This window comes from Leptonychotes weddellii, chromosome 8 (genome assembly GCF_054177405.1).
Source record: "Leptonychotes weddellii isolate Sample4059 chromosome 8, ASM5417740v2, whole genome shotgun sequence".
In the NCBI taxonomy this organism is placed as follows: domain Eukaryota; kingdom Metazoa; phylum Chordata; class Mammalia; order Carnivora; family Phocidae; genus Leptonychotes; species Leptonychotes weddellii.
Genome location: NC_138376.1, coordinates 66,516,945 through 66,540,426, shown reverse-complemented (window position 1 = coordinate 66,540,426; position 23,482 = coordinate 66,516,945). Strand labels below are relative to the sequence as shown.

General features: G+C 39.9%; 1 protein-coding gene across 3 annotated transcripts in view; it reads left to right on the top strand.

The window, feature by feature from the left end:
* Positions 1-23,482, top strand: part of MDN1 (midasin AAA ATPase 1) — a 158,771-nt gene that overhangs the window by 97,081 nt on the left and 38,208 nt on the right. For all 3 annotated transcript variants that reach the window (XR_014147804.1, XM_081828637.1, XM_081828638.1), the window contains exons 51-67: positions 2,345-2,477; positions 3,761-3,876; positions 4,891-5,024; positions 8,216-8,373; positions 8,584-8,704; positions 9,064-9,274; positions 9,636-9,867; positions 10,415-10,541; positions 11,153-11,323; positions 15,562-15,776; positions 16,165-16,552; positions 17,351-17,460; positions 18,111-18,816; positions 20,626-20,787; positions 21,004-21,277; positions 22,019-22,254; positions 23,028-23,123. Coding sequence is in view for 2 of the 3 variants with exons in the window: in XM_081828637.1 (XP_081684763.1) it covers positions 2,345-2,477; positions 3,761-3,876; positions 4,891-5,024; positions 8,216-8,373; positions 8,584-8,704; positions 9,064-9,274; positions 9,636-9,867; positions 10,415-10,541; positions 11,153-11,323; positions 15,562-15,776; positions 16,165-16,552; positions 17,351-17,460; positions 18,111-18,816; positions 20,626-20,787; positions 21,004-21,277; positions 22,019-22,254; positions 23,028-23,123 (3,590 nt within the window). In the remaining variant the exon portion in view is untranslated. The remainder of the gene's footprint in view (positions 1-2,344; positions 2,478-3,760; positions 3,877-4,890; positions 5,025-8,215; positions 8,374-8,583; positions 8,705-9,063; positions 9,275-9,635; positions 9,868-10,414; positions 10,542-11,152; positions 11,324-15,561; positions 15,777-16,164; positions 16,553-17,350; positions 17,461-18,110; positions 18,817-20,625; positions 20,788-21,003; positions 21,278-22,018; positions 22,255-23,027; positions 23,124-23,482) is intronic.

Below are 23,482 nucleotides of genomic sequence, written 5' to 3'. Positions count from 1 at the left end.
CACAGTTTAGGAACCTGGTCCCATCAAGTCCATGGAAAAAGACTGTCAGAACTGCCACTGTAATAAACACTGTATTTTGGAAGACTCACAGTATTCAGATGCAAATTCCACTTCTTTGTTTGAAATCCTTTAGTCTTTGAAAGATGATGATGATACACAACATAGTAGGGAGAGCACAGGAGTTGGAAGACTGGTCTCTGGTCCCAACTTAAACACAAACTGGCTTGTTCATTTGAGACCCATCATTCATACTTACTGCCTGTGTTTGGAAAATATGGGAATTATATTCATTTCTCTGCGGTCCCTTCCACTCAGAGCATTCTCATTTGTTAACAGAAAGGGTTTAAACTATGAGCTATTTGACTTGATGGGTAAACAATACAGTGTGAATTACTTCAGAAAATATAAAACCTTAATAAAAGTTATAAAGCCTTAAATATAAAGTTTTAAAACCATAATGATAAAAGAAATAGCCATTCAAGCTATCAAATGAGGTATTCAGAATTTATTTTTTTATTTTTTTAAAGATTTTATTTATTTGAGAGAGAGAGGACGAGTTGGGGGGCGGGGCAGAGGGAGAGGGAGAAGCAGACTCCCCACTGAGCAGGGATCCCGACATGGGGCTCTATCTCAGGACCCTGAGATCATGACCTGAGCAGAAGGCAAACGCTTAAGCGACTGAGCCACCCAAGCACCCCCAGAATTTATTTTTAATTAAGGAATAAGATTGCAAACTTACTTGAAGAGAATAATATAAAGTTAATTAAACATAAGCATTAATGAGGAAATTAGGGACATTTTTGTAGAACCAGGTTTTTAATTTCCCATCCCTATCTTCATTTGATATTGATTAAAACATACCATTGCCATTTGGTTTAGAAGAAAATATGCATGATGCTTTTGTGCTAAACCAATTACCTTATGTACACTAAAGATAACGAAGTAAATGTTTGGGAAGAAATCAAACTGTAGGAAAAACTACTGTAGTGATCATGTTGTGGCTGACCTAAATCATGGCTTCCCAAGTATGAAAAAATTTTGGTCTTTGGGAATAGTTCTAGAGTAGAGAGTAGCAGGTTCCCTTTTTAGTAGATATCATTTGCTCACTGTTGGAACATAGTAGGTATACCTTCATCTTCCTTTTCTAGTGTATAGCTCTGGATCATGTAGTCTTACTGGACTTTGGAATATGGGGTCTGTCCTTCATGTACTTTGCTGTTGACAGTAGGCATTTGTTAGTCTAGTGTATGATAAAACTTGAAGTGCTCCACTGACCTACCCAGCCACCTTCAAGTTAATGTTACCACTGTTTTTTTGTTAAAAGATTTTATTTATTTATTTGACAGAGAGAGAGACAGCGAGAGAGGGAACACAAGCGGGGGAGTGGGAGAGGGAGAAGCAGGCTTCCTGCCGAGCAGGGAGCCCGATGCGGGGCTCGATCCCAGGACCCTGGGATCATGACCTGAGCCGAAGGCAGATGCTTAACGAACTGAGCCACCCAGGTGCCCCTAATGTTACTATTGTTTTGTCTTAACTTCATTCCTTGGGTTCTCACAACCTCTGGAGAAGGGTCAGATCTGATCACTGCTGCTTTACAGAAGACGTACCAAATTTAAGCCAAAGAAGCAGCATATGCTACATTATCTGATTATAAAGAAAGGGCTTTTAAGCAAAATTTTGAGGGTTTTTTTTTTGTGTGTGTGTTTTAAAGATTTATTTATTTACTTGAGAGAGTGCACTTGTGCGCACGAGTGCAGGGGGGAAGGGCAGAGGGAGGGGGAGAGAGAATCTCAAGCAGACTCCACACACTTGGGGCCTGACACAGGACTAGATTCCATGACCCTGAGATCAGAATCTGAGCTGAAACCAAGAGTCGGACACTTAACTGACTCTGCCACCCAGGTGCCCCTTGAGTTGTTTTTCTTTTTGAAAGCAAATGAGATGTGTTCTTTCATTTTTCCTCCATGTGAGTTAGTTTTTTTGAGGTTAATGACAACAGATTGGGTGATTAAGCTCATGGATTGTTTTCTTACCAGCAGTGGGACCTGAGCAAGTGAATGTATTGGTCAGAATGCTTGTGTTCCAGAGGGATTACCTTATATCCTACAGTGGAATGAATTTTCAGGACTAGTAGAAATTTTGCATTTAGAAAGAAAATAGTGTAAAAGCACTTGAATTTTACTTTTCTAGTGTTGTGGGCTGAAACCAGCAATTTTCCTATTCTGTCTCTTTGCCATCAGGACTGAATGTGATCAAATTAAGACAGTGCAAATCTTCCACTGAAATTTTCTAGGCAAGGAGTTTAACTCCAAAATTCTACTTCTTGTTTTGTTTTTTAAACCAGATGAATATGTGATCCCTTTGGACCCCCGATGGAACATGCAGGCTTTGGACATCATTAGAAATTCGATGGACTTTGACCCACAAACAGACGAGCCCGAGCAGCTCTTTGCCCTTTTAGAGTCCGTTGCAAACAAGTAGGTGAAGCCTGCTATTCTGGGCACTCTTTGCCTCACTGTACAATATAGCTTTAGAGATTATACCTTTTCTAAATTCTGTCAAATTTAGCTTACATGTGTTTAATCTCCTGAACCTGAGAAGTGGTGGGATGTTAGATGGGATTGCCTTCATGCTACATGCTCAATGAAGTAACTCTGATGTCAAAAAAAAAAAAAAATGCCTGGAAATGCTGCAAGTTCTTAATAATTTAATAGGATGCTTTAAGAGATACACTAACTCAATGTTAATGTTGTGTTATATTTTGCAATTAATCTTTTATCATAAGATAGTCATGTTTCTCTTGTTTTCTATTCATGATTCTCGGCAGCTCCTCCCATATTCACCTGCTCATTCTCTTTTTTTTTTTTTTAAGATTTTATTTATTCATTCATGAGAGACAGAGAGAGAGAGAGAGAGGCAGAGGGAGAAGCAGGCTCCCAAGGAGCAGGGAGCCCGATGCGGGACTCGATCCCAGGACCCTGGGATCATGACCTGAGCCGAAGGCAGACGCTTAACCATCTGAGCCACCCAGGCGCCCATACCTGCTCATTCTCTTACAGGTCCTTTCCTCAGCCTTGTGTCCACATCATTTCCCATCCTCTAATGTTGAGACATGTAACACCTGCATGCTTACGTGCATACTCAACATATAAATTTATCTAATTGTTATATAAGCTGGTCTTTCCTCACATTTAATGTAATGGCCAGCAGTAGTTTTTTAATTGGCATACAGTGTAATGTAATACATTTTTAAAAATAATTTTATAACTGAGGTATAATGTACATTACAGAAAAGTACACTTAATAATGAGTATATTTGGTTTTGATGAATTTTCACAAAGTGAACTCATGCATTTGGTATGAACTAGCACCTCAAGGCCCTCTTATCTCCCCTCCTAGTAACACCCCCTTGTGCCTCCCTAGGTAACTTATAACACCAGAGATTAATTTTATGATGGCCACTTTTAAGAGTTCACAGTGTAGAGTGTCAGATCACAGCAGAGCCTGGCAGTTTCCCTAGATGCAGCTTTTCCCAGTCATCTGTCTTCCCCACTCCCCACACCCCCAACAACTCAGTCATCATCACTTTCACAACTCTTTCTGTTTAGTCCAGAATTTGGAGGGGATGGAAAGGAATGGCAGGTTGAAGGAGATTGATCTTCCAAGGATTCTCAGGATTTCAGCAGGTAAGAGGATGTGATTGCAAAGTAGTATACAGTAATAACCAATAATATTTGTTATGTTATTGATCTCGTTTCAGGACAATCATATATCTTGACCGGGAAAAACGGATTTTTACTGAAGCAAATTTGATTTCTGTTGGTGGCAAAAAGTTAAGAAATAGTGTTTTAAGAATGGCCTTTGAGTTCCATAAAGGTAAGAAGTTTACTTTTTATATTCTTGAGTTATGCATCTGATCATAGAATGTCTCTAAAGTTAAGAGACCTTCAGCAGCTGCTGCCATTTTACTGATTCCTTTTGATTTTTTGGCCTGATTTGTTCAATAGTAGTGACTAACTGCTTTGTACATGTCCTTGATTTCATTTACTTTTTATAGTAACCTTATGTGGTGTAGGTCCCATGCTGTGAAAGAGGAGAGGGATGTACAGAGATGCTCATGGTCACATCTCTAGCAAGTAACAGAACTAGAATCTGAAATCTAGGTCTGTTGGCTCAAAAAGTTCATGCTCCTAAGTATTTCGTTATAGGTTCTTTCTTCATCCTTCCTTTATTTTTTTTTAATTGAAAAGGTATCTGTGCTTGTTGGAAAAAATTTGGACTATATGGAAGCATAAAAATTGAAGAAGTCTGCCTTTGAAGCAGTTATTGTTAATAGTCACATTCCTTTGTATCTTCTCCTCTGTGCTATCTATTCATTCAAACATATATACACTTTGTTTTTGTTTTGTATTTAAACAATTACTTGTGGGGCGCCCTGGGTGGCTCAGTCATTAAGCGTCTGCCTTTGGCTCAGGTCATGATCCCGGGGTCCTGGGATTGAGCCCCGCATCGGGCTCCCTGCTCGGTGGGAAGCCTGCTTCTCCCTCTCCCACTCCCCTGCTTGTGTTCCCTTCCTCGCTGTCTCTCTCTCTCTCTGTCAAATAAATAAATAAATCTTTAAAATAAATAAATAAACAAGTACTTGTAAAATACCCATTATTGCTCTTTAATTTTCATTTTTCATTAAGACGTTAAGAACTTCTATAGATATGCATACCTGATTTGCTAAGTGTAATATAATAGTAGGCTAAGAATTTGCTTTCAATTTTGACCTTTAAAATTGACCTTCATACTAGAGATGCAGTTAAGTTCCATATTACAGTTGATTTTAAAAATGTCCAGATATTAATTTAAATCTGATGGAATATTCTTATTTGTGTCAACTCTAAGATCCAGAAAGCTATCACAGCCTGCCCCATGAAGTTGTGGTCAATCTTGCTGCTTTTTTTGAACTTTGCGATGCACTAATCCTGCTCTGGGTCCAGTCCTCTCAGGGGATGGTGTCTAATGCCAGTGTCATTGAGGTGAGGAAATATACCTTATTTTTTATTTTTGTGCCAAGACAAATGTTTAAGATTTTTAGGGGTGAGACAAACTACAATGTTGTTATTATATGTCCAATATTACTTGAGAAATTTAGTTGTTCTTAACAGTTTTAAATATATACACACATATTTTAGAGCTTTGTGGGTATATAATTGACAAATAGCATATATTTGAAGTGTAGAATTTTATGTTTTGACATGTATACACCTGTGAAGCCATTACCACAATAGTGAACATATCTAATACCCTCAAGCCTTTCCTCATCTTCTTTTGTATTTCCTTTCTCTCCCTTGCCCCCACCCTAAACCAGGTATCCATTAACATGCTTTTGGTTAGTTGCATTTTTCTAGCATTTTATATAATTGGAATTATGCAGTATACTTTTTTTGTCTGGCTTCTTTCACTCAAAACAGTTATTTTGAGATGTATCCATATTGTTTATTGTATTAAGAGTTCATTCTTTTTTATTGCCAAGTAATATTCCATCAAATGTAGGTATTACAATCTATCCACCTCTTGGAGAACATTGGAATTTTAATTTATATTTTAATCCACTTAAGTCTTCTTAGACATCCTTGAATTTTGAATCTGGATTATTCTAGTAATTTCAATAAACAAGAATAGTAGGTCTTAACTTTTAAGACCCTAAAGGAGTCTTGAGTCTAAAAAGTTTATCAAAGATTTTATAGTCACATCTATACATATTTACTATATTAGGAAATAAATCTGAGAATACAAAAAATATTAATTTGCTTAAAACACACAATAGCAAATCCATTGAATGTTAACAGGAATAACATTTTTAATGAGAATCAACTGTTTTTCAAAACAAATTAATGAAAAGTGCAACTATTTTTACATTTCTTCAAGTCTTTTTAATGTATGGATTAACAGAAGAAAATGGAATCTTTGCATTCATCTTACATTATGTTGTTTAGGTCTCTATTTATATAGTTCTACTCCTCCCTTTTCCAACCTTATGTCTTCATAACCATTTCATATAACTGTGAATAATTTTCTTTGATACTGTACCACAACTTGACAAGTGATAGTTTTCTAAAGATTACTTGTAATGTGGAATCTGAAAAAATACACCAAACTTGTCATGCATCAAAATCCATTCATCTAGCTTGCACTTTGGATGGACTTTTACTTTTTACTCTTGTAGGAATTTAGCTCATGCTTTGGTAATTTGGAAATTATTGTTCACCGAATTATCAGATCTTCCAAATGTTGATAAATCATTCTTCAGTGTCAACAGAGTCACACTGATGAAAAACTATCGGGGTGCCTGGGTGGCTCAGATGGTTAAGCGTCTGCCTTCGGCTCAGGTCGTGATCCCGGGGTCCTGGGATCGAGCCCCACATCGGGCTCCTGGCTCGGCCGGGAGTCTGCTTCTCCCTCTCCCTCTGCCTCTCCCACTGCTCATGCTCTCTCTCTCTCTCTGTATCTCTGTGTCTCAAATGAATAAATAAATAAAAAAAAATCTTAAAAAAAAAAATCTTTAAAAAAAAAAAACTATCACAAACCTCATCAGAAAAATCTTGAAGTATTGGGAATTTGTAAAGGTCTTGGTTTTTCAAAGTTCTGGGTTTCGCTTGAAAGCTTGAATTTTATCTTTGACAACAAATACTCAATTGCTTTTCTTGAACTGGCAGATTCACTTCATTTTCAATATAGTGTTTGCCAGATACCCAGTCACAGTTTGTCCATCCCACCCATCCCACCTCTTTTATTGGTACTATCAGTGCAAATGTCAACATAGTGAAAAAAGGTAAATAATTTGATATTATGAAAATAGCTTTTATCTCTCTGAGAAAAATCACTCAAGAAATCTTGAGACCACTTTGCTATAAAAATACATTTTAGAAGAGCAATGTTAGAGACTCACCTGATTTGCAATACAAACCTGCTTTAGTGAAAACAGTAGGTATTATCACAAGGATAGACACGTAGACCAGTGAAACCAAAAGGAATTCAGAAATAGATCCTCATAGGGTCAATTGATTTTTTTTTTCTTCTTCTAAATATGCAAAGGTAATTTAATGGGGAAAACCAGTATATTCAACAAATGGTGATGGAACAAGTACAATAAAGTTCATATAATAAAGTTAAAAAATGAGCCTTCACCCCTGTCTTACATTATATAGAAAAATTACCTTAAAATGGATCATAAATCTAAATATAAAAGCTAAAACTATGAACTGTCTGTAAGAAAACATGGGAGAAAATCTTCATAACCTGAGGATAGGCAAAGATTCCAGAGGATTCTTCATAAAAGAAAAAATTGGGGGGCGCCTGGGTGGCTCAGTTGTTAAGCGTCTGCCTTCGGCTCGGGTCATGATCCCAGGGTCCTGGGATCGAGCCCCGCATCGGGCTTTCTGCTCGGCAGGAGGCCTGCTTCTCCCTCTCCCACTCCCCCTGCTTGTGTTCCCTCTCGCTGTCTCTCTGTCAAATAAATAAATAAAATATTAAAAAAAAAAAAGAAAAAATTTGATAAATTTTGTCAAAATCAAAACCTTCTGTTCTTGACATCTCTAAGAAAATGAAAACACTGGAGAAACTTTAAAAATGGGCTGTATTATATAAAATTATAATTATATATTATAGATATTATATATATAAATTATATAAACTAATACAGCCCAAATTTTTAAATGAGCAACATAATTTGAATAGATATTTCTCAGAAGATATGTGAATGCTTAGTAAGAACTTCAAAACTTGCAACATCATTAGTTATCAAAGAAGTGTAATTGAAACCACAGTGAAGTGCCACCCACAAAATGGCTAAAATTAAAATCACTAACAGTAGTAGCAAGTATTGGTAAGGAAACAGAACAGTCGAAATTCGCCTATACTGCTGGTTGGAATACAAAATAGCGCAACTGCTTTGTAAGAAAAGTTGGTGGTATCTAATAACATTACATGTACACATACCATATAACCCAGTAATTCCATTTTCTCTAAGGAAATAGCTCTGAACTTCAAGTGCTTGGAGGAAAAAAATCTGTGCCTTCTCTGACTGTTTTAATGTCCCTAGAAATATTTCAGTCAAATGCTAGACCTTTTATGTGTGTATGTTGAGTATTGATTAACAATTGAAATCTGGGTCTTGTGTCTTTTACCAAGAAATGCTTGTGAGTAGTTTGGTTTACTTTGTTTTTAGATCTTGGATTCTCTGCGGTGGCGGGACCGGTTTTGGACCGTGGCTGACACAGTAAAAGTGGATGCCCCAGGCCTGGCCCTGCTTGCCCTTCACTGGCACTGGGTTTTGAAACATTTGGTCCGTCACATCCCTCAACTCCTAATGAACCATGAAAACAAGTAAGACTCATATTTTGAGTAATAATGTCAATATCTGTAGTACCAATGATGATAAAAAAAGGTTTGGAATTGAAACTTGTTGCTTTACTTTGGTTGATTCCCTTTGCCTGTTGGTGAATGTGAATCAAATATAAAATGTAAATGATGTCTCTACTATCCAGCATTTCCCCCTTTCCTTACTTCCCTCTTCCCTTTTCTCCTTCTTTAAAGATATTACAAAGAGGTTCAGACGGTCTCAGAACATATTCAGAATTGCTTGGGGAGCCCAACTGGTGGCTTCACTGGTATAAAGAAGTTGCAGAAGTTCCTGGGACGACCATTTCCTTTTAAGGTACAACTTAGAAACATGTCGTAAACACTAAGACTTGACATCTTAAGTTCTCCTGGAGCATGGGGACTGCTATTCAACTAGACTCATCCTTGCCAGTAACACTTAACCTAAATGTTCACAATACTATTAACTGATTTGTGAAGTGTTAACATTTTGCTTATTCTTGGAGAGTATTAAGTCTGGGTAGAGTTTTAACTTTATTACTATAAAATCTCCTGAGAGCAACAGGAGTAAACAAACCTTATGTTTTCTAGAAGCATTGTGGAAGTGTTTCATATTTTTTCTTATACCTGAACAGGTTGCCAAAAAGAACCTCCTTTCTCCTTGATAGTAGGTTCTCCTGGGTTTTGTTGTTTCAGAACAAGCTGGTGGTGGAGTGTTTTTCTCAATTGAAAGTCCTTAACAAAGCGCTTGCCATCAGAGAGCGGATGCCTGCCCTTGGGGAAAGTGGAAGGTGGGAAGACATTAATCATCTCCAAGTGGTTGCTTCTGAATGGACTTTAAAGAAAAGTCTCTTGCGAGCCTGGGGATTGGTCCTCAGAGCTAATATTCTGGAAGATGCCAACCCAGGTAATATACTCTGGAGTTTAGCCTGCTGACAGATGCTGCAGAAGTATTTGCTGCTCTACAGCCAATAAATTTTTAAGTTTTTTCCTTAGATTTTCTTTTTTTCTGCTTGTTTCTTTTCTCTTTTCCTTTTTTTTACTTTTTGTATACTATATCTACCATTAAATACGTGTCAGGCATAGAGTTGGACTTTACATATATTGTTTAATTCTGTCATCAGAATTGTGCAGGTATTAATGACATCATTTCACAGGTACAAAACTTATGCTCAGGTTAAGCTCACAGTCACATAACTAGTTGTTGGGAATCTGAGCCTGTTCTATTGACCACTATGCTATAATGTTGCATGTGTCTTTCTGTCCAGATGAGTTGAAGAATCTTGTGAATGCCCATTGTTTAGAACTAAAAGCCAAAGGAATTTCAGTTGGTTTTCTGGAGAAAAAGCACAATGAAGCTTCCTCCCTGTTCCAACCAGACTTTACCTCCTTAATCCAACTCACCAGGAATGTTCAGTTGTGGCCTGCAATGGAGTACCTGGCGATGCTTTGGCAGTACAAAGTGACAGCTGATTTTATGACACAGGCTTGTCTAAGAAGGTAAGCCATTTTTCCTTGGGAGAACTTTTTTTTTTGTTAGGTTATTCTATGTATCCGACTTGTGAAACAAAGCACAGACTTGTCTTAAAGGGGACTAGTTACCGGGCGCCTGGGTGGCTCAGTTGGTTAAGCGACTGCCTTCGGCTCAGGTCATGATCCTGGAGTCCCAGGATCGAGTCCCACATCGGGCTCCCCGCTCGGCAGGGAGTCTGCTTTTCCCTCTGACCCTCTTCCCACTCGTGCTCTCTGTCTCTCATTCTCTCTCTCTCAAATAAATAAATAAATAAATAAATAAATAAATAAATAAATAAATAAATAAATAAGGGACTAGTTACCAAAACCAAGGGAGGCCTGTTGCCACTGATTCTTTGCTTGTTTTCACTCCACCTCTACAAGTTACTAGGTGTTTTTCCAGTAGAATTGCTTGTTTGTATTTTAATAAATGCACTGTAAATTCTGTGTGTTCATCTTCCCATACATAGCAGATTTCTAGCAGTTTATTGATCGCCCACAACCCATCCTTTCTTCCTCTTTATTTGTGGAACAGGTCCAGCAAAAATCAGCAACCCCAGATAGATGAGGAGATAAGTCATCACATCACATTTTGTCTTAAGCACACACCAATTGGTCCGCGAGAGCTTCGAGACCTTTGGTTCTTATTGCACCATCAGAAGGTAAAAAGGGAGATAAACCTCTATACTATGAGCCAATTAGACATTCTGCGGCAGACTGGTTGCAGAATGTTCTATTTATGTCCGAAACTCCAGTCTTACTTGAATTAACTTTCAAAGGGGAGAATTTTGAGTGTTTTTTGCAGTAATTATCTGGGTATTTCACAACTCTTATTACAGAATCATTGTATTTGGTTTCCAGTTAAATGAGTCTGAAATATGCTTATTTTTATTGTTTGTGCAAAAATACAGTGTGAGAGTGTTTTTAATCTTTCCCCCAAGAATAACTATTGAATGTGAATAGTGGTAAACTGCAGTTAATATAACTTCATTAGTACAACCTTTATTCACTTACCTATTTTGCTGATATTATAATCATGTGATTCACTTATATTTCCTCATGTGCCTTATAAAAAGCAGATCTCAGTTTTATAAAATTATAAACAAGATGATAAGTGGCTTAACCAAGATGACCAGGGTGGCAGGAAATCAGGGACATTAGAATTAATATCTTTAAAACCCATGTTAATTTTAGATGAGTCTTATAAGAGGGAAACCTCATAACTTGATTTATGGAATTTTTCTCAAATATTCTCTTATCTATTTATCTCTAGGTGTCTACTGAAGAAATTATTTCATTGTGGTCTGACTTATTTAATTCCACATTTATGTCTTTTTGGAGCAGTACTGTGACTACAAATCCAGAGTACTGGCTAATGTGGAGCCCTCTGCCTGGTGTACAGCAGAGGGAGATGCCCAAGTCCCTTTTGGACTCCACATTGAAGGTTTGTTGACATAAAATCACAAAAGTGTTTGATAGTGGAAAAAATTTCTTGATCTAGCAATAAACATTTATTCCTAGGACAGAGCAGTAACTAAATAAGTGATTGCAATACTTTATTTTCTGCAGGATGTTAATAAGTATATCTCCAAAAAAGATATTCTATCTTAAATCATTTGGGAAGTTCTGAATTAAAGCAAATAAAGTTAAATATCTTCACTTGGGGTGCCTGGGTGGCTCAGTCGTTTGAGCATCTGACCCTTGGTTTCAGCTCAGGTCATGATCTCAGGGTTGTGAGATTGAGCCCTGCATCGGGCTCCACGCCCAGTGCGGAGTCTGCTGAGGGATTCTTTCCCCCTCTGCTCCTCCCCCTACTCATACTCTCTCTCTCTCTAAAATAATAAAAAAAAAGTCTTCACTTCTCTAATTAAAATACCTTTTTTCGGGGCGCCTGGATGGCTCAGATGGTTAAGCTTCTGCCTTCGGCTCAGGTCATGATCCCAGGGTCCTGGGATCGAGCCCCACTTTGGGCTCCTTGCTCAGCGGGGAGCCTACTCTCTCTGCCTGCTCTGCCTGCTGCTCCCCCCATTTGTACTCTCCCTCTCTCTCTCTGGCAAATAAATAAAAATCTTTAAAAAAAATACCTTTTTTCTAGTTATAAAATATTTTAACACTATAGAAATGTATATGTACGTGTGTATATGTGTGTGTGTATACAGTTGACCCTTGAACAACACAAGGTTTGAACTGCACGGGGTCACTTACACATGGATTTTTCTCAGTAAATATGTATTTTATATTGTATTGAAAAGTAAGGTAGAAGTTGCCAAATGCCTAGAAGCAAAGGGAGGGTAGAGGAAAGATGCAGGGAAGGCTGAACAGCAGGTCTCTCACCTGATTCTGGCACTCCTTATCCCACTACCTGTGCAAAGTTTGGTTCATTGAGGTCTTGACTGAGATAGGTACAAAGGGACTGGCGGGGTGGGGGTTTTCACTGAAGTGGCAGGGCCTGTCATTGGCAGAGTTGGCAGAGGACCACAGAATGATGACTCTCCGAGGTGAGGAGTCTAGAAAAACACCAGGGCACAGGATAAGCGCTAGGCAGGATTCTTGGTGGCCGAGGGGACGGGGGACAGCGGGGAGGGGTGTTGTCCATGGTGCTGAAAGTCCAAGGCAGGCAGTTAATACCACAGGGATAGTGACCCCTGGCTCACTGCTTGCCAGCATTTCCTGTAAGCAGAAACTGTGTTAGAACCATGCAGCAGGGGTCAGTGACCTGGAAAGGTGAGTAATGGTACTCTGCCTTTCCTGGTTCTTTGCCTTTCTCTGGACTCTACATGGAAGGAGATTCTGCATTCTTGGGGAGGAGCAAGTAGCAGATACCACTCGAGGGTCCAACTCTGCTGACTTTGGGGATGAGAAGACCTGTGGTGTCTTGTTCTTCTGTACTGTACATAAGTTTTTGGGAGTTAACCATTAAATACATGGATTTTTTTATTGCGTGGGAGGGTTGGCACCCCAACCCCTGTGTTCAAGGATCAACTTTACATAGATAGAATTCTGTAGAAATAACCACTCTTTGCCCTGTATCTTGTTTACATATATTTTGTATTAAATGTATATGTAAACAAAATTAAGATCGCTTTCTTTGTTCACATAAGAGGTCATGGAAACATGTCATTCCAGCTTATTCTTTTTAAGGTATTCCATTGTTCTAATGTGCTGGAATTTATTTAATTACTTATTCATAAATGTCGAGATTTCTTGCCTTTATTTCTCCCCTTCCTATAACAAGCATACTTGCATCAACTACTGTTGTGTAAATCTTTGTCTATTTGTCCTAGCATTTCTGTGGATATGTTATAAGAACTGGAATTTAATCCTTGGTCAGAATGTCTGCACAGTTAAAGAAATTTATGGCAATTCTCAGAATGTCTAGGCAGGTGGTTTTTGTTTTTTACTACCCCCCCACCCCGGCCAAGTTTTTAAAATTCCAGTTAGTTAACATACAGAGTAATATTAGTTTCAGGTGTAGAATTTAGTGATTCATCCCTTACATACAACACCTGATGTTCATCACAAGTGCAGTCCTTAATACCCATCACCTGTTTAACCCATCCCCCCTCAACTTTCCCTCCAGTAACCATCAGTTTGTTCTGTATACTTGTCTGTTTCTTTTTTGCCTCTTTCCCCCTCCATGTTCATTTGTTTCGTAAATTCCACATATGAGTGAAATTATATGGCATTTGTCTTTCTCTGACTTATTTCACTTAGCATAATACTCTCTAGCTCCATCCATGTCATTGCAAATGGCAAGATTTCATTCTTCTTTATGGCTGAGTAATATTCCTGTGTGTACACACACACACACACACACACACACACACGCCTCATAATACTCTCTAACTCCATCCATGTCATTGCAAATGGCAAGATTTCATTCTTCTTTATGGCTGAGTAATATTCCTGTGTGTGTGTACACACACACACACACACACACACGCACCTGACATCTAATTTATCCATTTATCAGTCGATGGCATTTGGGCTGTTACCATAATTTGTCTATTGTTGATAATGCTGCTATAAACATCAGGGTATGTTTACTTTTTTAAACATGCTAGGAGCTAGTAAAGGGGGAGGTCACAAAGTCCTGGATGATCACAGGAAGACTTAGGACTAGAGCACAATTTCACTTATTGTATCTATAAGAACCTGTTTCTTCATATCCTTGACACACTAGGTGTTATCAACATTTTTAAGTATTGCCAATTATTCAGTTTTTAAAATCTCATTTGAATTTGTACTCCTGATTATTTTTTTGGGATTAAACATCTTTACACATATATATAATGTTTCCTTCTCTGCATTATTCAGTCGTTTATTGCTCATTTGCTAAAAAACAAAATTTGAATTCATCATCATTTTCTTATTGAAGATCTCTTTATTATGGATATTAAAATTTTATCCACCATATGGTTGGAAATATATTTCTGCTGTTCTCTTGTCTCTCAAGTTTTATAATGTTTTCTTTTCGAATACTCTGGCCCCTTTCTATTTTCTGGCTTTGGTGTCATGCTTTTAAAAAAAGTCTTTCTTCACTATCCCTAGAGTTAAAAACCATTTGCCCATATTTTCTTGTATATGTTTGTTTTGTTTTATATTTAAATCATCAGTTACATCTGGATATCTTGTTTTGTGAGGTAGGTATACAAATATTTTATACAAACAGTATATCCAAAAGCAGTATAACAACACCATGTTTTATTAATTCATCCTTTCCACGCTCATTTGAAATGCCACCTTTGTCATACCTTATTCCCACAGATGTTCATGGCTTTGTTTTGGACTCTTCTGTTCTCTTTCTGTATCAAAATTGATATTTTTAATTAAAAAAATTTTTTTTTGTAATCTCTATAGCCAATATGGGGCTCCAACTCATGACTCTGAGATCAAGAGTCACATACTCTTCTGACTGAGCCCAGCCAGGTGCCCCTCAAAATTGATTTCTTTATTGTAACACATTTCTCAGAGCATTTAGTGATAAATCTTATGGATTCCCCAAGAGTTGCAGAGTATACGGTGTTTCTCATTTTATGTATTTAACCACCTAATCCTTCGCTGTGGACAGCTACTAGTGTGTCTCAGATGAATAGTCCAAGGAGCACAGGTTTGACAAACTTTGTCCCTGACTCTTTTTTTTTTTAAGAGATTTTATTCATTTGAGAGAGAGAAAGAGTATGAGCAAGAGAGCACAAATAGGGGGAGAAGCAGACTCTCACTGAGCAGGGATACTGACGTGGGGCTCGATCCCAGGACCCTAGTATCATGACCTGAGCATACGGCAGACACTTAACCAACTGCGCTACCCATGTGCCCCTTTGTCCCTGACTCTTTAACATTTATCTTCTTACTCTTTTCCCTGCTTCCCAAGTTTCTCCTTCCTGCAATGTGCCCCTAGCTCTACTACAAGAATGGTCTTCCTGATGCCCAGGTGGGAGGGATTTTCTTGCAGTAGTAAAGCACCAATTGCTCCTCATTCTTTAAGAATGGAGTCTGTTTCTTTAAAGCCTGCGAACACCTGACCCCAGTCTGCACTCTGGTTGAGGTTTACCTGGTCCAGCAACCTGGACCTCCTTCTCTTACTCTCTTTCTTCCCTCTGAAGTGCTCAGTGCTCAACTGCTTGTTGAAATCCTTTTAGTTAATTTCTAAAAGATACATGACCTCTCTTCATCCATCAGGGCCCCGGCAGTCTCAGTAGAGCTGTATTCTCCAAGTGCTGCTTTGAAGTCTTGACCAACAGCTGCAAAGCAAGTCCCTGGGATGTGAGTGGCTTTCCCATCCTGTCCTCCTCACATGTCACCCTGGGAGAGTGGGTTGAGAGAGCCCTGCAGCTCCGGGACATCAGCCTGGTGCTTTGGACCAACATGGCTATGCCTTCAGTCGCAGAGTTCAGGTATTCTTACATGCCCCTGCCCCCCCGCCACCCGTAGACTGTAAAGGTCTGTCTTTCCTACAGAGCATGTAGCAGAAAACTCAGTCAGAACTTGTTTCTGTAGAAGCTAGTTTTGGTGGGTGAAGGCAAGTATATTTTCTGGCTGGATCAGCAAGTTTTTAGCCCATGACAGGCTATTATGAGCTGGCCAGTGCCTCTGTCAATTTTAAGCTTATTGTGATAAAGAGAGTGGTGCTTGGAAAAGCATGTAAGATTACTTGAGAAGAGAAATTCACCTTTAGCTATTGGCAGTGCAGTCTGCCGTGTCATTTTCTGAGAGAACGATAGTGTGAGAAAGGAATGCTGTTTGATGTAGTACAAACTCTTAAATGCTTCCTTATCTCTACAGACGCACGGATTCACAGCTCCAGGGGCTTGTGCTGTGCCGGCACCTGGCAGGTTTGGCAGAGCTGCTCCCTGAGCCCCGGCGGCAGGAGTATATGCAGAACTGCGAGCAGCTATTGCTCGGGGACAGCCAGGCCTTCCAGCATGTGGGCCAGACTCTTGGGGACATGGCTGGGCAGGAGGCTCTGCCCAAAGAGCTGCTATGCCTCTTGCTCACCTCCCTGCGCCACTTGTTTGGGGAAGGGGATGGTAAACAGGACCTTCCTGAGCCAGCCCGCCGTGGGAGCCTCTGGGTGAGCCTTGGCTTGCTCCAGATTCAGACATGGCTTCCGCAGGCACGCTTTGACCCTGCAGTGAAGAGAGAATACAAACTCAAGTATGCTAAGGAAGAGGTATGGAGGAGTGAGAGTTTGGAGCATGAGCTCCATCCCTGACTGGGTGGGTTTGCTTAGTATATTACTCCTTTTATTGCTTTTTGGATGCTTAGAGCATCAGAGGGATGATTTTGCATAGGCTGCTCTGTGACATCCCAGGAGTGTGTTCTAAAGACTGCATTTTCCTCCTTGAGAGTTCCTCTAAGTAAGCTTAGGTACTTGGAGGGGCCCTTCCTAAGCTTCTGATGCATTTGCCAATAGGCTGCAGTAGACGGAGGTCACAACAGTCAAACACCTGAGGCATTGCCAGAGAACTAGTGGTATTTCTCCTATCCATACACTCTCTACCTGAACTAAATTTTGAATATTTGGACTTGGATAATTTCTTTTAGATATGGTATGGTATTCCTCAGGTTTTAAAGTTTGGGTGTTTGTTATCTAAAATTCAAGAATCAAGTAAATTTAGATTAAGTGGCATTCCTCAATAGTTGAACTTCTAACCAAACTGAGGAACTGAATACATAAAGATAGTGATATAATTTTCCTTCTTCAAAATATGGAACTAGTATATGAGTTGGTAAAGACTAAGCTGCTATAGCAGAGTCCTAGAAGTTCAGTGGTGTGAATAAGATAGTTTCTTTTACCTAATAGCTCTAAGGTGAATGATCCAGGTTAATGGAGCAAAAACCCCTGCTCTTGGATCATTCAAGAGCCCAGGTTCCTTCCATCCAGTTGCTCTGCCCTTCCCCAGGGCATTGTCCTCCTGGACATGGTCATAGCTGGGCACAGCAGACCAGCTTCTTCCCTTTCTCTTAGTTACACCAGCTGCAGTGTGAGTGGAAGACCCGAAACCTCTCGTCCCAGCTACTGACTGGAACAGACCTGGAAAATGAAGTCATTATCCGTTACTCTCATCCTCACATCAGGTAACAGCAGAGTAATTGTGTTGTGCTGTTTTTTTGTTTTTGTTTTTTAAAGACATTTTGAGGTTGACCTTTGCAGTGTAATTGCAATGTTAGAGGTGATAATACATGTCTCTACATTAGCAATTAGATCCTAAAGCCATGGTTATGGTCAGGAAAAATTAATACTCTGAAAGGAGGGGCAGGATTCACATAGGGCCAGGTGGGTTGAAACCAGAACTTATTTTCAACATGATAGAAGTTGGATCTGATGATGTGCACTGTGTGGGTTTGTTGTCTTGGTAAATATTGTGTAGTGTAGTAGGTCTGCATTCCAGTCCGGTTCCTGTCCTTTGGCTTTAGACTTTAAGGAGATCACTTAATGCCTTTGAGCCTCAGAGTCCGTGTCTGTAAGAGGAGGATCATAGCGACTACTTAAGTGAATTGTGATTAGACTTTGATGAAATATGCATCTACATTGCTTAACACCATGTGTGGTATGTGATAAATGATCTCTCTGTATTATTCATTTACATTATAATTGTCAATATTTTCTTCATATTATTCCTCAGTAGCTGATCTGCCTTCATTCTGTTTTCCTGAGCTAAAGACTCAGTCTAGATTTGCTGTTTTTCACCTGACAGAATTTGCATATTGTGTTAATTTGCCTTTAGACTACTTCGCCAAAGAATTGATCATCTGGAGAACTTAATCTGCAGCCTGTCAAAGAAGCAGGCCTTTAGACCCCAGGTGCCTGCCTACGAGTCACTGGTGCAGGAGATCCACCACTATGTCACCAGCATTGCCAAGGCCCCTGCTGTTCAGGATCTGCTCACACGGCTCCTGCAGGCCCTCCACATGGATGGGCCTCGGTCTGCCCAGGTGGCCCAGACCCTTCTGAAGGAGGAAGCTTCCTGGCAGCAATCCCACCACCAGTTCAGGAAGCGGCTGGCAGAGGAGTATGCCCTGTATCCAGACTCTGTGGCCCCACTGCAAGCATCCATCCTGCAGTTGCAGCATGGCATGAGGCTGGTGGCATCTGAGGTCTACGCTTCATTCCAAGGCAGTGTGGTCTGTGCAGACAGGCTGGGCACCCTGGCCACATCCCTGTTGGCTTTTCCATCGGTGGGCCCCACCTTCCCCACTTACTATGCTCATGCAGACGCTTTATGCTCAGTGAAATCAGAGGAGGTTCTTCGAAGCCTTGGGAAGTTGCTCCTCAAGCGCTCAGGAGGAAAGGAGCTGGAAGGCAAGGGCCAGAGACCTTGCCCCACTCGAGAGCAGCTGCTGATGAATGCCCTCCTTTACCTGCGCTCCCATGTGCTATGCAAGGGAGAGCTGGACCAGAGGGCCCTGCAGCTCTTCAGACATGTATGCCAGGTAAGCCCATTTCTGGGGGTCCAGCCCCGGCCTCCTGCTGCAGGGAGCTGGGAGCACAAGAGGGGCATCTGTAGGACATTAGCAATACCCTGTGTAGAAAGACCCATGTGGTTGGGCAGTGGTATCTAGTGTCTTCCTTTCTGACTCCTATTCAACTGTCAGTTTGGGGGGTCTTTGTCCCTCAGTTTTTAAGAGTTTAGAAAAAAATCAGTGAAGTTAGCTCTTTATCTGTGATACACACTGCAAGTATTTTCCCCTAGTTTATTGTTTGTCTTTTGACTTTATTTATGGTGGTTTTTGCCAGGTAATAGTATCAGCTTATTAAGAAAATCTGTTTTCCTCTTACCAATGAAAACAATTTGTTCTCAATTTATATAATTAAAAGAATAAACATAAATGAAACTTACTAGATTTTACCACTTAAATAAGCTGTATAACTGTTAACATACTAGTGCGTCCCATTCTGGGTTTATTTGTATACATGTATCTGTACATGTATGTCTATGACATTATAAATTTAAGTCATTTATCCCAGTGGTTTATAAATTTTTGTTTTTTAGCAGAACTCTTTTTAAAATAAAAGCCTTATACTAGTTTCCCGATATGTAATAGATAAAAGGTGTGCTTTAATTGAGGACAGTTCTGTCCCCTCTGTGGTCTCTGAGACTGGTCTTTAAGTTGCTACAGTTCTGCACACCACTGTTAAAATCCATTCTGTTTTATACTTCGCTTTAAAAAACTTAACAGCATTTAGTGATTATTTTCCTCCATAATTACGGTATTCTTTACCTACATCATATTGAATGGCTGCCTAGTTTTCTATTATATGGCTATGCTCTAAGACATTTAACTAATTTCTTATCATTGGACACTTATTTTTTTTTTCTTTAAAGATTTTATTTGTCAGAGAGGGAGAGAGAGAGAGCACAAGCAGGAGGAGTGGGAGAGGGAGAAGCAGACTCCCCGCTGAGCAAGGAGCCCGACGCAGGACTCAATCCCAGGACTCTGGGATCATGACCTGAGCTGAAGGCAGATGTTTAACGAACTGAGCCACCCAGGCGTCCCATCATTGGACACTTAATATTTGTAGTCTTTTTACTATCTTAGAAAACATCACCACCACCATCACCATAAATAGTCTTATACCTAGGTCTTTGGATACAAATTCTAGAAAGCAGAATTGCTGCGATGAAGATTAACCACTTAGGTTTTTAATACAGATTATCTTTCTGAATGGTGGATACTCATTTCCTCAGTTCTCATCAGTACTGTTTATAGTTTTTGCCAACTTAAGGACTTAAAATCTTAGAGTTACTAGGGATTTAAGAAGTGTCTGATAAGGCATAGCCCAGTTTTGTCTGATTGGTGCCCTGCAACCATCCTGCCCCCAACCCACGTTTCCCTTTCCTGAACTTCTGGGCCAGCTGCTTGAGTTGTTAGCCAAGTGCAGTCTGAATCACAGCCCCCACATTGCCTACCCAGAGCCTGTCCTTAGTACAAAACATAATTAACTCCTGACAGGAAGTTCCAGTGGCATTAACTCTACTGTAGCAAGTTTCTACACCTGTGAAAAAGTAGCAATACATCAAGGGGGAATTCAGCAAATGGGTTGCTGCAGAAACACAGTTTGAAAAGTTCATTTGCTCTCTATTACCTGGGATTTAGTTTCTTGGACATTGGCGTTTACTTGTTTTTGAACCATGGTACTTTTGTTATCATGAGAAATTAAGAGATAACAAGTTTTGCTTTGTTCATTTAAGCACCTCAGCAAAGACAAACAAGTTTCCTTCCAAATGTGTAACTTTTCAGGAAATTATCAATGAGTGGGATGAACAGGAACGCATAGCCCAAGAGAAGGCCGAGCAGGAAAACAGCCTTTACAGATACAGAAGCAGGAACTCCAGGACAGCCCTGAGTGAGGAGGAGGAGGAAGAACGGGAGTTCAGAAAGCAGTTCCCACATCATGAAAAGGTTGGGTGGTTGGTAACAGGGTTTGTTTGGGAATAATTTCCCTTGATACCACCTGTGTTACCTTTGACTGGTTTTGTAATCATCCTTTTTACTACATCTTTATGTAAGTCACTACTTCATTTTCTTGATTGTTCATGCTTCATCTTTGCCCCTTTCTTTTGGCTTAGGCCTGGATTTTGATTTTTAGCAGTTCAATTGCTCTAATGTTATTGACAGGATTTTGCAGATATTCTGGTAGAACCAACACTGGAAGAGAAGAAGGGAACTTCAGATGGGCAAGAAGAGGGAGCAGCCACAGACCCTGCTCTCCTGTCCCAGAGCACCATGCAAGCTGTGATGCTGATTCACCAGCAGCTGTGCCTCAACTTCGCTCGGACCCTCTGGTACCAAAAGACTCTGCCGCCACACGAGACAAAGCATTACCTTGGCCTGTTTCTGTCCTGCTATCAAACTGGGGCGTCTCTTGTGACACACTTCTACCCTCTGATGGGTATGACAGTTCACTTTTGTTATACTCTTGGAAAATGAAAATGAATAAATGTGATTGCTAGTTCTGGAACAATTAAAATCATTACTTCCCTGTTTTTTGCTAAATTCCTTATTGAGGGAGTTTCCTTAGCTTAAGAGACTCAAGCTACTTCAAAAAACTTGGTTTAAAATTCTGCAGTAGTGGATTTTTATCATTTGAATACTTTGGGGTGAAGGGATTAAAAAGATAAGGATATGGACTTAGTTTAGATGGTTTTGTTCCTCAGTATTATTTCTAATTTGCCTCTAATAGCTTCGGTGCTTTTCAAATCACATATTCCTGGGAGCAACCTGGGAACTCAGAAATTAATCTTATAGAATTTCACTTGATTCAGTTTCCTGTATGATCTCATGAGTTATTCCTTGCTATTAGGAAGGAGGCTTTAAATTTCTTTCTGCCTACCAAGACAGCCACAAAAACCAGGAAATTGAATCCATCAAACCAAACTCTGTAGCTTCTCGATAACAGCCAAATATATGAGTTCCTCTGTATTTCTGAGAAGCTTGGCAGATTTGATGATATTCCTTTGACATTAGGGTCCTAGTCCTCTAGGCCCATGTTGCTTTGGGCATGAATGGTGTTGAAATATCTTCATTAGTTCCAGTAGTTCATTATTTCTGAGCATGTTTTTGTCATCTTTGTAACTTGATAGCTTAGCCTACTGAGTTCACTGACTTTACTATGATGTTGTTAACTTCCTAGGAGCTGAGCTGAATGACCAACTCTTGGGCAGCCAACTTTTGGCCTGCACCCTCTCCCATAACACTCTCTTTAGTGAGGCAATCTCAGATCTGATGGTGAAGCCTGATGGGCCCTATGACTTCTACCAGCACCCCAATGTCCCAGAAGCAAGGCATTGTCAACCTGTGCTTCAAGGTTTCTCGGAGGCTGTTATTCAGCTGCTGCAGGATTGGCCAGAACACCCGGCCCTTGAACAGGTAGGGCAGCTGGTGAGGAGCGAGCCCTGAGGATACGGTCTGCCATCTCCAGGAGGCATTCATGTGTACATTTCAATATATAAACAAAGGTTCGCAGAACCCCACTTCAGTGGACACTACTCACTGCAGGATGGACATACCAGTTTGTACTGCTGTTGTATAAATGATGTCTGGGATTCTACTAATTTTATTTGTTGGTCAGATTTTGCTGTCCACATGTTAAAATGCTGTTGTATTGCTTGGTTTATTCAGATACCTATGTATATTAGCAAAGGCCTTGCTTTTTCAAGATTGGCAATTTTAACTCAGACCTCACTTGTAGTCTTCAGCCAATTTTGTAATAATTCTTATAATGGAGAGTGGTTAAGATGGCTGGCTCAGTCAGAAGAGCATGTGACTCTTCATCTCTAGGTTGTGAGTTCGAACCCCACATTGGCTGTAGAGATTACTAAAAAAAAATAATAATAATAATAATCTTCCCAAACTCTGTGTCTTTTCTAGAGTAATGCAGATAAAATGTTTATTTTAGATCCACAGTCCTGGAAGTTTCCTCCATGGCTTTCACAGGTGCTTGTGTAGCAGGGACTTTGCATAAAACTTTCATCAGGTCACTCTTCAGTACCCTGTGACTTTGGATGATGATATTCCCACAGAGATACCTAGATCTTTTTCCTTTTTTTCTTTTTCTTTTCTTAATTTAATCTTTGAATTAAATTTATTTTTTAATTTACTTGATTTTGTTTTGTTTTTTTATTTTTATTTATTTTCTGCAGCTGCTGGTTGTAATGGATAGAATTCGTAGTTTCCCACTTTCCAGTCCCATCTCAAAGTTCCTGAATGGCTTAGAGATCCTTCTGGCTAAGGCACAGGTAAGATAATTCTCTCTCTTCCTCATTTTATTTTATTTTATTTTAAGATTTTATTTATTTGACAGAGAGAGTCACAGTGAGAGAGGGAACACAAGCAGAGGGGGTGGGAGAGGGAGAAGCAGTCTCTCCGCCAAGCAGGGAGCCCGATGCGGGGCTCGATCCCAGGACCCTGGGATCATGACCTGAGCTGAAGGCAGACACTTAATGACTGAGCCACCCAGGTGCCCCTCTCTTCCTCATTTTAGTTTGTAGTCAATTGAAAAAAGATTATCTTCTGGCAGAGTTATTGTTAGAGGGACAGAAAGTTATAGTTTGGATTGGAGAGAGGGATAAGCTTCCTTGGTTTTTCTGGCATGGGG